General features: G+C 43.6%; 1 protein-coding gene and 1 long non-coding RNA gene across 2 annotated transcripts; both read right to left on the reverse strand.

Moving 5' to 3' along the window:
- Positions 1 to 392: 392 nt before the first annotated feature.
- On the reverse strand, positions 393 to 6,491 carry LOC133407665 (uncharacterized). Its single transcript, XR_009769205.1, has 3 exons — positions 5,683 to 6,491; positions 5,561 to 5,611; positions 393 to 5,444 (listed from the first exon to the last, which is right to left on the reverse strand). It is a non-coding gene; the product is annotated as an uncharacterized LOC133407665 (long non-coding RNA).
- A 4,742-nt stretch (positions 6,492 to 11,233) lies between these two features.
- Positions 11,234 to 13,167, reverse strand: adra2db (adrenergic, alpha-2D-, receptor b). The gene has a single exon (XM_061685860.1). It carries the CDS (start codon positions 12,872 to 12,874, stop codon positions 11,615 to 11,617), a length of 1,260 nt encoding a protein of 419 aa, XP_061541844.1. The 5' UTR covers positions 12,875 to 13,167; the 3' UTR covers positions 11,234 to 11,614.
- Positions 13,168 to 13,960: the final 793 nt, after the last annotated feature.

Here is a 13,960-nt window from a genome sequence, read left to right on the forward strand (position 1 = left end):
AAAATTAGGAAAACCCTTCTACCCATGTATAACATGGTCCATTGATTTTCTGTTATCCTTGCTCAAAAAATGAAAGATTATCCTCATCTTATTGGGGGTTTAAAATAAATATTCCGCTCTGTGTGCATGCATGATTTAGCACGCCCGCGACCCTAGTGAGGATAAAGCGTTACAGAAAATTAATTCCATCAGATGGATGGATGTATTTTAATCAAATGTTGTGTCGCCTCCTCACCATTTTACTTGTGTTCTCATATTAGCAACGAACAAAGACAGTGAGCGACTCAAGTCAATGATCAATAATGTGGTAAGTATAACATTTTAATAACACTGTTGAAAAACGTTCAGTCTTAATGGGTAGGAGCTTTTCTTTGGATTTCCTCAATCTCCAATAGCTTTATGTCAAACCACCAAGCTGTTACCCTTCTGATGGCAACAGTGATCACGTTCTTCTTAAAATCAGCAGAGTAACTTTCCTCAACATTTTTAACATGGGACATGTGCTCTGTGAAGTGGCAGTACAATAAATAAATCTGCCACCTTGTAAAGACACTAAGAGTCCTCAATGCAGTTTAATTTCTCATTTTACTCTGAAATGAACTCACAGAACAAATAAACTATTCAAGTAAAAAAATAAAGTTATGGAATCAATCTAAAAACAAAAACGTATTCTAAACCTTTGACTCAATGTAGCCACCTTGGGCAGATATAACAGCTGAACACACTTGAAAAATGGAAATCGAATATTTGTCTGAAAGTTCTTCCCATCTCTGATATGGAAGTTACCATGTGGCTATTCATTAGACTTGAAGTACTTCACTTTCAATTAAAAAATTGAAAATTTCGAGTTCAAGTCCAATGAACAGGCTTGAAATGGTATAAAGCGGTGAACGGTTTGGAGGCCCATCTACATCATTCGCAAAAACAAAAAGAATTTAAGAGAAACTGAAACAATTGATGGGGAAATTTTGACTTTTTGGTAGAATGCTATAATTCCTGTAATAGATGCCTAGCACAGAATTCTCAAAATTGAAAGACTATACTATGAAAGAAGAGATTGAGAAAAACAAAGCAAGAAAATTTGGACAGGTAGAAGTTACGAGAAGTGCATTTCAGGAAAAATGCAAAAACTGTTTGATGTTGCGAATGGTAAACAAGAAGAACAGTGACAATACCTGCTACAAGTGGTTGAGGCCCACAGACGCCAGTACACACTACACAAAAAATTAGAACAATCACAAATTTCAAGTTGAAACATTTGAAAAAAACCCATCTCAAACTATTTATGTTGAACCAAATAATTGTCAATTTCATAAAGGTATTTCATTAAAATATTTGTACATAAATGATTACAGTATTATATAGAGGGTGAGAAGCTCAGTCATCCGGGAGGATCTCAGAGTAGAGCCGCTGCTCCTCCACATTGAGAGGAGCCAGATGAGGTGGCTGGGGCATCTGATTCGGATGCCTCCCGGACACCTCCCCGGTGAGGTGTTCCGGGCACGTCCCACCGGGAGGAGACACCGGGGACGACCCAGGACACGCTGGAGAGACTACGTCTTTCGGCTGGCCTGGGAACACTTCGGGATCCCACCGGAAGAGCTGGATGAAGTGGCTGGGGAGAGGGAAGTCTGGGCGTCCTTGCTAAAGCTACTGCCCCCGCGACCCGACCTCGGATAAGCGGTAGAAAATGGATGGATGGATTCTTCTTATAATACACACGACACGATCAATTGTTGTTGTTGTGGTCATGAGTGTACCCGGTCGCATTTGAGTTGACAATATAAAGCCCAGTGATCGTAAAAGACGGGATGTGGTGGTATCGGAATACAACATTTTAGTCGCCTGACATAGTGCAATCGTGAAAGACCAAATTTGTCTTGTAGTCTGATCCATGCATTACGTGTTGTCTGTCTCAGACGTGTTGTCTGTGCCACACTGTCGACATGTTTTTTTTTTTTTTTTTTTTTTAAATAACTATTGGTTGTCAGATATTTACAGCACTACATCAAAAGACACACGACAAGGCTAAAAATAAACTAGCTTTTGGATTCATATATACTGTACACGATGGCGACACGGAGTAAATGTCTTTTGCGGAGCCGATCAATGACATAATTGATTGGATCGGCAAATTATGACATTAAAGCCCAACAGCCGATCAGCATAAAATGCATCGCAGAATAGCATACCAACCTCCAGAGACCATGCAAATAAAGTGGATGTAAAAAGTCTACACTATCCTGTTCAAATGCCAGGCTTCTGTGATAGAAAGAAATGAGACACAGATATATGATTTCAAAGCTTTTCCGACCATTAATGTGACCTTTAACCTGTAGAACTCAATTTTAAAATATTTTAGAGAGAGGGAAGTAAAAATCAAAAACAGAAATAATGTGGTTGCACAAGTGTGCGCACACAGAATTAACAAATCGCATTCAAACTCATGTTGAACGGGAGTCAGCACACATTTGCCACCATTTAAAGTGCATCTGATCCTCTCAGGGGGATTTCATTTTTCAAAGGTATCAGTCAGGAAAAGTGCACAAAAGAGTTGCCAAGGCATTAGATATACCATGGAACACAATGAAGACAGTCATAATCAAAGGGAGAAAATATTGCAAAACTATGACATTACGAAGAAGTGGACTGGAATTAATGAAAAGATGAGAAGAAAACTGGTCAGGGATGCTGCCAAGAGGCCGACAGCAACATACAAGGACCTGCAAGAATTTCTGGCAAGTACTGGCCGTTTTGTCGAGTAAGTGACAACAATCTCCTGACTGATGGAAGACTTGTCTTACAGGGAAGAAAACCCACGCTAGAAATTTCCTAAACGCATGTGGGAAAATGGGATATTGTCCAATGAAAAAAAAGCTTGTTCAGATGTGCAGCAATAAAAGACACACACAGAGGCCCAAAAATGTGTCGGCTTTAGGCTGCCGCTGCCGTCTCTGGATTTCCTGCGACAGCTTAAACTTGTGCAGAAGTTGTTTGTGCTCTACAGGGCTTGTTTGGGCATAGCACAGGCTCATTTCCACTAATGACACAATCGCTCTTCTCCTCCCAAAACACTGATTCCTGGAATTGACGTGTGTGGGTTCAGCGCCTGTGCTGTTAGAGACAATTGAAAAACAATCACCTGCAGATGCCCAAGTCACATGTACTGTATGTGTGGTAGAGCAGTGATCCTCAGCCAGTGGGGCGGAACCAAAAAGTGGGTCACGGACAGCTAGGAAAATATTAAAGGGGCTCCACGGTTTACGGCGGTTCTAAACGGCACACAATGAACTATTTAGAGCAGTGGCATACGAATATGTTGTCACACAGCTCAAAAAGGCAAACTCAGTTACTGCCTTACTTACTGTTTTGAATTTGATTGTTTTATATATGCATATAGATGTGCGTGTGTATATACAGTATATATGTATACTGCATATGTACATATATTGAGAGCTACGAACGATTCAGTGGTGAGTCGAGTCAACACGCGAGTGAAAAATGAAAACGAACGCCAAATCAAAAATGTCACCTTTGAATCAGAATGACTCATAGAGCATACTACTTTATTTTGACGAGAGCTGCAACTGCTGCACTTCAAAAAAAAATAAAAAATATTCCAGTTGTTTACCTCCATGTGTTTATGGGCACAGCCATTTTGACTTAGTGCGCAACGCGTCTGCGCATCCACCACAGGCGGTGATTTATCCTTTGTTTTGCAGGTGGGAAAAAAAAATCCTGCAGTGTATGTTGGCATCTGCTTCTACCCCAAAGAAAATGTTGGTAACTTTTGGGGGTGGAGCATCATCCCACGTACGGAATCACTTTCATGTTTTTTGGTTTGGTCACTGTTGTAGTGTATATTGATTTAAATAAAAATGTAATTAATTTGGAAAAACTTTCGGGTTAGTCCGATTGACGCTTTTAACGTTATAATAAAACTAATTTGTCTTATAAAGGGGAACCACGTCAATTTTTATGTGAATACAATTTAGGAGAAAGCGACGACAAACCTTTTATCCGTCTCATAATCTAAAGGTTGCTCCATTTTATGAAATACGAGTTCTAGATGACAGAGGCTTACTTAAACTCAAAACACACATAAAACACAACCAAGAGTGGATTTTTATAGAATATTTAATGAAATCTACGAGGGGTCTAGAGGGAAAAACAAAAGGCTGACTACAGGAAGAAAATAACACGAATTCTGGTGAAAGAAGAAATATAGGACATCGTGAGCTGCTGGGCTAAAGATGTGAATGTGAGCGTTTAATGCGTTGAGTCAGAGAGAGCGAGAGAGAGGGATTTTGTGTGATGCTAGTAATTTCCCCCAAGTTATTAGGCACTAAACATGTACATGCTGGCGACAATTGCAATGTCTACTCACGAATGTAGATCAGCTGGTCTCTGGGAGTGGTCTTTCTGAGTGCGTCTCAGGAGGCGAGGAGGTAGGTTTCGTTAAAGAAAAAGATGCACAAAAAAATAAAACAAAAACAGACGGAAAAGGGGACAGAAGTTGTTGTTCGCACATTCTGTGGGAGGTTGCGACTGTTTCTCTTCCTGCCTTTTCAGGGACTCGCTAGCAATTTCAGAGAGATCATGCTTGGCTGGAAGCGTACCTGGTACTTTTAGTAGCAGCTGCTCCGATTGCCTAGCGGTGGCCCACGTAGAGGCTGGGAAGCCGAGTCCCCTTCCCCAAGGAAGGAAGGGGAGGCGGGCATGGGTGGTCAAAGGCTGCCCCGTAGCTAGGGTGCTGATAGCAAGAGCCATGAAGCAAGGCAAAGCGAAGAACCAAGAGAGTTAGGGGGCAGGAGTCAGGGGTTAAATACCATGGCAATGTGTGTGTCAAACTTGTAAAATGGCATCTCATGAACATCACTACATCATTAAAGAAAACTAAGTGAGCACAGTGTAGTTACGCTTAAAAATATTCAGGCTATTTTTAAACAATACAATTTCTTTATTGTTGTTCACTTCTATAAAAGTGGGTCACGACTTTGCAACAAAAGGGAAATATGGGTCCCACTGTGACAACAGTTGAGACAAAAACTGCAACAGCAGCTCAGACCAGAACCTGAATTCCTTTATCGCAAAGACAACCATTGCATTAAATAAAATACTCACACGTTTCTGAGTGCAGTTTGTTTGTGTTACTCTCATCTTGAAGCATTTTTAACAATAATTGCCCCCACCTGGTGGAACTGTTGATTGTCTTTGGCCACACTCTTGAACCCAAACAGCCCCTGTGTTCGGCTCTGACCTCTAGCACTCTTTGTTTTGTAAGATCCAAATAAAGATTTCCTCTCAGCATCCCGCACCAGGAAGTGTTTTGGCTCTGTCCACATGGTCTGTTGTACTCATTAGCCTTGAGAAGATTCCAAAAGGTGAAAGGTCACCTCAGCTTTGTTTCTTCTTCTCTGTTTTTTTGTTTTGTTTTTTGTATACTGTAATAAAAAAAAATTACAAGACCTTTAAGAGATAGATTGTTTGTCACTTAGCAGAACATACAGTCAAGGATTGTGAAGGAGTGGCTACAATAGTACTCAGACATAGATAGTACCCGTATATCCATTTTCTCAACTGCTTATCCTGTTCTGTGAGTCAGAGGGACCTGGAGCGAAAGACAGGACTGCTCACTATACTGGTCATCATAACAATCACAGGGCACGTGTAGGGACTTACTGTATAAGGAGTCTCGGATAAATCCAGTGTAGCAATATGAAATGATACAAAGGTGTGTTAGGGCCACACTGAAAAAGCAAAAAGTGGGGGGGAAAAAAACTAACAATAAAAGATTAAGCTGCAATATTGAAGAGGGAGTTTGGAATTTAAAAACTGATAGCAAGATTTGAATGTAGCCTCACTTCACGAATCCCTCCACCTTTTTGGATCTGCCACACCCCTCACTGATGTGCTCGAGTGTAATTCTTACACATGGTTGTGATAAATAGTCAGAGAACGCTTCAACAAAATAACAGTGCTAGCAATACTATGCTGGCATTAATTCTGTAAAACAATACAATGTTAGCAGAGAAGTAGAATGACATAAGTAATGGAGTGTTACTATAACACTAAATGTATCGGTTTGAATGTGGGTTATTTTTGGAATGTACAATCAATTAAAAATTAAAAAGAGGTGAAAAACATACCTGTCAAACAGAAATAATGCTAATTCTGTGTGGCTTCTGAATCCTCTCAGGTGCCTGAGGTCCTGTTGCTTTGCTTCTGTTTGGTAGTCTTTCCCAGTTGTTAGTAAATGAGGAATGAGCATTTTTTTTTCCCCCATCAGGGCATATTCCAAAATAGTTCCAGCATGGCTGCTGAAGCACAAGCCAACAGGTCAGTGTGATACCCCCACAGGGCACACCTTCTGTCTCTGATTTGTTGCTCTTCCTTGGGCACAATGGTTAAAAAAAAACACACAAAAAAAACAACAACAAACTTCCCCTTTAAGTCAGCAGCACACCGAGCGACCAGGCGCATGATCTCGACAACTGATTGTTAGGTTCTGCTTGATTTTGTTTGTTTCTTGCTGTCGGCTTGTTCACACCTGTTTTTCTTGTTTCCTTTAGGTGGCATGGTGAGCTGGCTGGAGTCAGCAAGGAGGCATGCACCTGGGAGCGATTGGTAATCAGCTCCCAGTCTTAAGGTGCTGAATCATTCTTACTGTAATTCTGTTTGTATCCCGTCTTGCTTTTGAAATAGTTTGTTGGATTTGCTTCTTGTTTTTGTTTTTCTGAATCCCTGTTCGTCTGGGTATTGGTGACCTCCCGGTGACCCTCCTTGCCCCCTCTTCAAGTCACCATTAGCCATGTTTTTCAGTCTCGCCTTTTGCGTTGTTTTTCTTTGTTATTGCCTTGCACCATAGCTTTTCAGTTGGTCTTTTCCTACCTGTTTGGTAGCGTCCTTTGTTCCCCTGTTATTGCTCTCTTTTTTTGTATAGTTTTGTTTGCTTTTTTTTTTTCATTGATTGATTTATTTATTTTTTATTAAAGACTGCTCAACCACAACCACACTCTGTTACTGCTTTGGGGTCCAACTTGTCACAGACCATAAAAGAACGATTCTTCCAAAGAAATGGACCCCGCAGCAATGTGCATATTCTGAACTAGGTGAACTGCTTGGCCAGCACAGCCAGTCCCTGCAGGAGATCACGATGACAATCAAAAAGACGGGTGGACCGTTTTTGTTTTCAGTTTGCCTGAATGTCCAATTGGAACACTCTACCAGCAGCACACGTCCAGTGGCTGCCACCCGTCCTTGCTCCGGCGGCGCTCATTTTGGTATTTTCCTACTTGTTTGGTAATGTCTTTTGTTCACCAGATTTTGCTCTTTTTTTGTATCAAAACAATTTTGTTTGCTTTTTGGAAATAAAGACTGCTTAAATAACCTCCGCGATCTGTTACTGCTTTGGGGTCCAACTTGTCGCAAACCGTAAAACTGATTCTCACATACCGACCGACGACCCCGAACTTGCTGAAACAAAAAATGCAACCCTGGCGTAGTTATCCACAAACAACTTTTTGAAGCTATATTACTTTATTTGACCCACAAGTAACGTAGCGCGATTGTCAAGGGGAAAACGATTCACTTTGTTCGCTGTAGCAAGATTTCTCCGCTGGTGAAGAATACAGAGAGAGGAAAGGAGAGACTGTGGATAACGTGTAACGTATGTTTTCATGACAATAATTGGGCATTTTTCAATATTGTCACAAGGTTTCCAGGAGGTGATTATGTGTTGTTTGTTTAGAATGTATCCAGAGATATTTGAGAAGCTGCTGGCAATGATGGCCTCATTCATTGAGCACATCAACACCACATTTCATGTGGCAGAAAGACTCCTCAATGCTTCACTTTTTGGTAGATATGAAATTACTGCATCTGTGCATGTATCGGTTTGTTGTGGTGGAGAAGGAGCTGAGCCGAAAGGAAAAACCAGTCAATCTATGTTCCCACCCTCACCTACGGTCACAAACTGTGGGTTGTGACCGAAAGAACAACGTCACTGATACAAGTGGCTGAAATGAGCTGTCGCAGGCTATCTGGGCCCCCCTTTAGAGATGAGAGGAGTGAGAATATCGCTCATCCAGCAGGGTCAGCTGCTTCGCGGCGAGAGGAGCCAGATGAGATATCTAGGGCATCAAATTAGAATACCTCCTGGATGCATCCCTGGTGACGTGTTCCGGACAGGTCAGACCCGGAGGAGCCCCAAGGGACGATTCAGGACACTTTGGAAAGACCAAGTTGCCTGGCTGGCCTGGGATTGCCTCGGGATACCCCAGAAGAGCTGGACGAAGTGGATTCGCCTTGGTCAGCCTACCCGCCAATGTAATTTTTCTTGTGAAATATCATGTGAATACTGTATAACCTGCCATTTTGACTGGCTGTAAACTTAAGTGCTGTGGGACGCCATTCAGTTGCAATTCGACATTTGGAATCACACCCAAATTAGTTGCAGACAGTCAGCAACTAATGAAAACTAGTTGCAGAACCACCTTAACTGTGACTTGATTACTGTAAGGAATCTAACAAGTTCAAATTTAGTATAAATTTACTCGCAAAAGTTTCACAAAAGAGGCTACTAGTCTTGATTTTACGGTTCGGATGGCAATTTTGACTTTGCTCTTCAAAATTACTTTTGTCAAAGGAACAACATGTTCCTTATTATTTTAAGAACATTACTTTTTCCTTTGTAATTTTACTACTTTGTTTTTCTCTTCCGTGAGGCTCTATTACTCATCTGTAAATCGCAGATAATGACTTTTAACAAGTGATATACAGGATAGTACATGACTGTTTATACCAGCTTGAAAGGGAGAAAAACAAAAACACTAATTAATAAACACTGTGCTCCATTGTTGTTGCTTCATTCTGGAACGACATGACGATTGGAAGGATAATTGAATTGGTAAGCAGCATCCATTGAGAGAATAACATGTCTCTGTATTCATCAGAATAAAAATTAAGTTTCAGTATTTGTGTAAATATTTTCACATGGGATGAAGCAGCTTCCATTAAGGGGGATGACCTGGCACTCCAGAGAAATTAAATCCATGTTAAATGTGCACAGCTGAAATAATTTATGTCAATTAATGTAACTCCCCAGCAGTTATTTGAGAAAGAAAATGGAACTCCAGGCGAGAGGCGGGGGACACCCTGCGCTGGCCGCCAGCCAATCGCAGGGCGCATATAAACAAACAACCGTTCTCACTCACATTCACACCTATGGGCAATTAAGAGTCTTCAATGAACCTACCATGCATTTTTTGGGGATGTGGGAGGAAACCGTAGTACCCGGAGCAAACCCACGCAGGCACGGGGAGAACATGCAAACTCCAGATTTGAACCCGGTCCTCAGAACTGTGAGGCAGATGTGCTAACCAGTCGCCCACCGTCCCCCCGCTTTGTCAACACAGGCAGAATTTTCGATACAGCTCTTGTATTGGATGTGATTACAAAGTGCTGGTTTTCCTAATATTGGGGCCAATATTCTATTACTGATGTTAAGTGTCAAGTGAGTCCTCTTCAGCGCTTTAGGTGAAACCTTGAATTTGAGCTGGAGTCTGTTTAGGCTGACACTGGCCTGACTGGAGGGATGTCATTCATTCTCACATTAGTGGGTAAGTCTTTGTGAATATGTGTCCTCTGGCCCGCAACTTTGTCACGGCCAGTGCCTCTCTTATTTGTACTGATGTACTACCTTGGTAGCATTGTGATCTAGTGGGTAGCCTCTGCCTCAGAGTCATAAATTCTGGGTTTAATGTTTGATCTTTCTCTCTGGCTTCCTCCCACATTCTAAACTCATCCATGTTTGTTTAATTGAAAACAAAAGTTTCCTGGTGTGCGACGGTTCGAATATTTAGGACATTTTGAGGTTACGAATGGAGTGCGTAGTCATGCGGCAAAAGAAGGCACGCACAGTTACTGCCTTAGTTACTGTTATTCATTTTATTGTTTTATATTGATTGCCTACAAGTGTTTTTAATACAAATATTTACTGTAATTATGACATTTTATGGTTACGAACGGCCTCTAACGAATACTGCAGCAGTGTAGGAATACTTTGTCATGCGACACAAGAAGGGACGCTCAATTTCCGCCTTACTGACTGTTCTTCATTTTATTGTTTTATATTGATAGCCTTGAAATGTTTTTAATACAAATATTTACTGTAATTATGACATTTCGTGGCTGGGAACGGCACGCTGTGATAGACGCATTTCAACTTACATACAAATTTGGATTGTATCTCTGCTGTAGGAATGAAAGACCATCATAAACTGAGAACCCCTTGTATCTAAATTGCCTATAGGTGTGAATGTGAATGCATATGGTTGTTCATATATATGTCCCTTGCAATTGGAAGGCGACCAGTCCAGGGTGTAACCAGCTTCTCACCAAGAGTCAGCTGGCATAGACCTCAGCTCACCTGTGACCCTAGAGAGGACAGAAAGTAGAAAAATGAATGATTGATAGATACTTCTACAGTGCTGGTGAGGAATCGACAATAAAATGTAAAACATTAGAGTACAATGAGAGAGTAGAGTACAATGAACGCAACATTCACTAGACAGCATAACCCAGATATGATTTTACATAAGCCTGTTAGTGTTTGAGAAAAGGGATGCCATTCACGTGGTTTGAATGTTTGCACACATAATATGGACGTACGGCACGGTGGCCGACTGGTTAGAGCGTCAGCCTCACAGTTCTGAGGACCCGGGTTCAATCCCCGGCCCCTCCTGCTTGGAGTTTGCATGTTCTCCCCGTGCCTGCGTGGGTTTTCTCTGGGCACTCCGGTTCCCTCCCACATCCCAAAAACATGCATTAATTGGAGACTCTAAATTGCCCGTAGGCATGACTGTGAGTGCGAATGGTTGTCTGTTTGTATGTGCCCTGCGAATGGCTGGCAACCAGTTCAGGGTGTACTCCGCCTCCTGCCCGATGCCAGCTGGGATAGGCTCCAGCACGCCCGCGACCCTAGTGAGGAGAAACGGCTCAGAAAATGGATGGATGGATGGATAATATGGACGTATTGACTTGACATGTGGACCTATTCGGAAGTGTTTGCACATCCATGCCTCAACTCTGCCGTTGTTATAAAATGAAGCGGCGCAACAAAATCTCAGAGACCAGCAAATTTAGTCAGATGCAGCCAAAGGCCACTACATTAGGCACGCTTGCTTATATATATATTTAAAAAATCAATAAAAAATTACACCTTTTACCTTTTGCATATTATATGTAATTAGCTGCACACCACTACGAACAACAACAAACATTTAAGTCGGAATTGTTATCTTTTCACGACAACAAGTCTTTGTTAAATGCAGAAGTTAACATTTAGTCACCAACAGCAGCATCTCTGAGGTACACTTTTAATACTGACAATGCACATTCCAAACGGTTATTCGTATTCTCTGAACGTTTTACATTTTAGACAACATTGTAATCTGTACACAACACCCATTGTTGGAGAAGTCACTTCAAAATTGTGAAAAGGGGAAATAATCAGCCACAGGCTGAGTTCAGTTAATCTGCCTAAATTCCTTCCTCGCTCTTTGCAAAAGAAAGCTGGGAAAGCAGCTTTGCCACCCAGAAAGCCTTCGTGTGATTATGTGCGCTTCGGGGTCGGCCAAATGATTTTTTTGAAGGCTTTCCTGAAATCCCTGTTGAAAATTGTGTAAATGATGGGATTGACGGAGCTGTTGCAGTAGCCAATCCAAAAGAAAAGGTCGAAAAGCGCGCCAGGGATGTAGCAGCTGTCCCTGCAGATAGCGTGCAGGCTGTAGGTGAAAAAGAAGGGGAACCAGCAGAGCACAAACACCCCCATCACCACGGCCAGGACGAAAGTGAAGCGCTTCTCCCGCATCTGGGCCACTTTGGTCTTGTTGACAGCGGCGGCGTGTTGGCGCCCGGCCGGGTTTTTGTGCTCCGACGCGCGCGACGAAGCCCAGGAAGCCCGACAGTTGTGTGACGAGCAGCCGTCCGCAGCCTCCGCCTTCTCCCGTCTGCCCAAGTGCTTGTCGCGCGCTTTGCTATCCGACGGACAGCAGCTCTCCTCCAGGTCGATGTCGTCGAGCTCGCCTTGTCTCCGCGGGGGGCTGGCCGAACTTTGGCTGCTGGGACTCTCCGTCTCGAAACGGTCCTTCCGGACGAAGCACGTCTCTGACTGGGACGGCTGCCTTTCCAGCCCGTTTTTGGCCACGAACACCGTGGACGAGCGCTGCTTGGCCACTTTGTAGATCTTACAGTAGACCAGGATCATGATGAGACCCGGCGCAAAGAAGGACACGACGCACGAGGAGAGGATGTACCACGTTTCGTCGTTGATCAGACACTCCCGCTCGTCGTGCTTGGTCATGAGGAGAGGAGGGAAGGAGATGACCGCCGAAATCACCCACACCATCGCGATCATGGACTTGATACGCTTCGGAGTCCTCTTCAGGTTGTAGCGCACCGCCTTGGTGACGGACCAGTAGCGGTCCAAACTGATGGCGCAGAGGTGCACGATCGAGGAGGTGCACAGCAACACGTCCAGCGCCAGGTAAAAGGCGCACCAAGTGCTTCCGAAGTACCAGTAGCCCATCACCTCGTTCACCAGCGAGAAGGGGATGACCAAGGTGGCTACCAGAATGTCCGCGGAGGCCAAAGAGACCAAGAAGAGGTTTTGAGGTGCGCGCAGAGCCCTGCTCGTCAGCACCGCCACGATCACCAACACGTTCCCCACGATCGTCACGGAGACGATCGCGGTGACCACCGAGATGATGAGAGCGGCTGCCGGCACCGTGTGGGGCCACTCGAGCGGCGCCTCCGTGCCGTTGACATCCTTGGAAACGTTTTCCGACAACACGCTGGCCTCGCTTGAATCCATCGTGACTCAAATCTGCCCGGATGCCTCATGTTTGTGCGTGCGCCGTCCGCTTGACGTGGAGTCCAAGTGCGCGTAATGCTCTCTTAACCCCTTGCAAACTACGATATCATCGCTACTACCGGAGTGCAAGTCGAAAGCGCCTCTGCAAGACCCCCGAAAGGTCCCCGTGCGACGACGTTGCTCTGAATGCATCGTAAATGTGAGACGAAGCGTGTTACGGTTCGGGATCCGTGCGTAACGCTTCCTCTGTGCCAAGCGTCTCTTTGGGGATGCGCGCTGCTTGTTGGGGTTGGACGCCCGTACAGGGGGAGGCGGCGTCAGTCCCAGGACCAGCCCGTTTTTGCCAAACGTAAAGAGAGGAGAGGGAGAGAGATAGACAGAAAGCAATTGGGGGGAGAAAGATACAGAGATGCTGTTTTCACAGCTGCTTTGGAGATTTCTTCTCAACAGGAAGCATTTTCCCTTCAAGGCCGAGCCCTCGGCCTTGTTGTGATTCATTTCATTTCCACTTGTTTGTTTGATTCACTGTGTAGTGTAGTAGAAATAACAGCCTTGGACTTCCAAACAAAATGTCGGCTCTACACTGTACACCATGTTATGAAATCATTTCTATTTAACATTTTTTTTTTTTTTTTTTTTTACAAAACGCAATTGCTCCTAAAAGGCGGGTGATATGTTCTTTATGAGACAAACAGGCTTGTGTGAACCTAATTAGCCAACCAATTACACCTAAAATCAATTTACAGTCACTAAACCAGCGCTTTCCATCAACTTTGAGGGACAGAGCTGCCCCCCCACCCCCTCCCCTGTACCCCTACTACACTACTGTTAGCTGAGGGAGCACTGGTTATGTAACACGCATGTAGCAGCGTAAGGCTGACGTATGACCGGGGGACATTTAGTGAGCAGCAGTGATTCAAAAAGACACACATGCACCCTCAAAGCTGGGACACAAACTACCGTAGCAAATATCAGTGACAATCCACGCCATCTACTTCTGGATTTGTTAAAACAAATCAATATGGCAGTTGTAGAAGTGGTGTAAAGGTTTTCAAAGGAGGCTAGTGGGATGCTGTATGTGCTGCA

The sequence above is a fragment of the Phycodurus eques genome, chromosome 9, assembly GCF_024500275.1.
Source record: "Phycodurus eques isolate BA_2022a chromosome 9, UOR_Pequ_1.1, whole genome shotgun sequence".
Classification (NCBI taxonomy): Eukaryota; Metazoa; Chordata; class Actinopteri; order Syngnathiformes; family Syngnathidae; genus Phycodurus; species Phycodurus eques.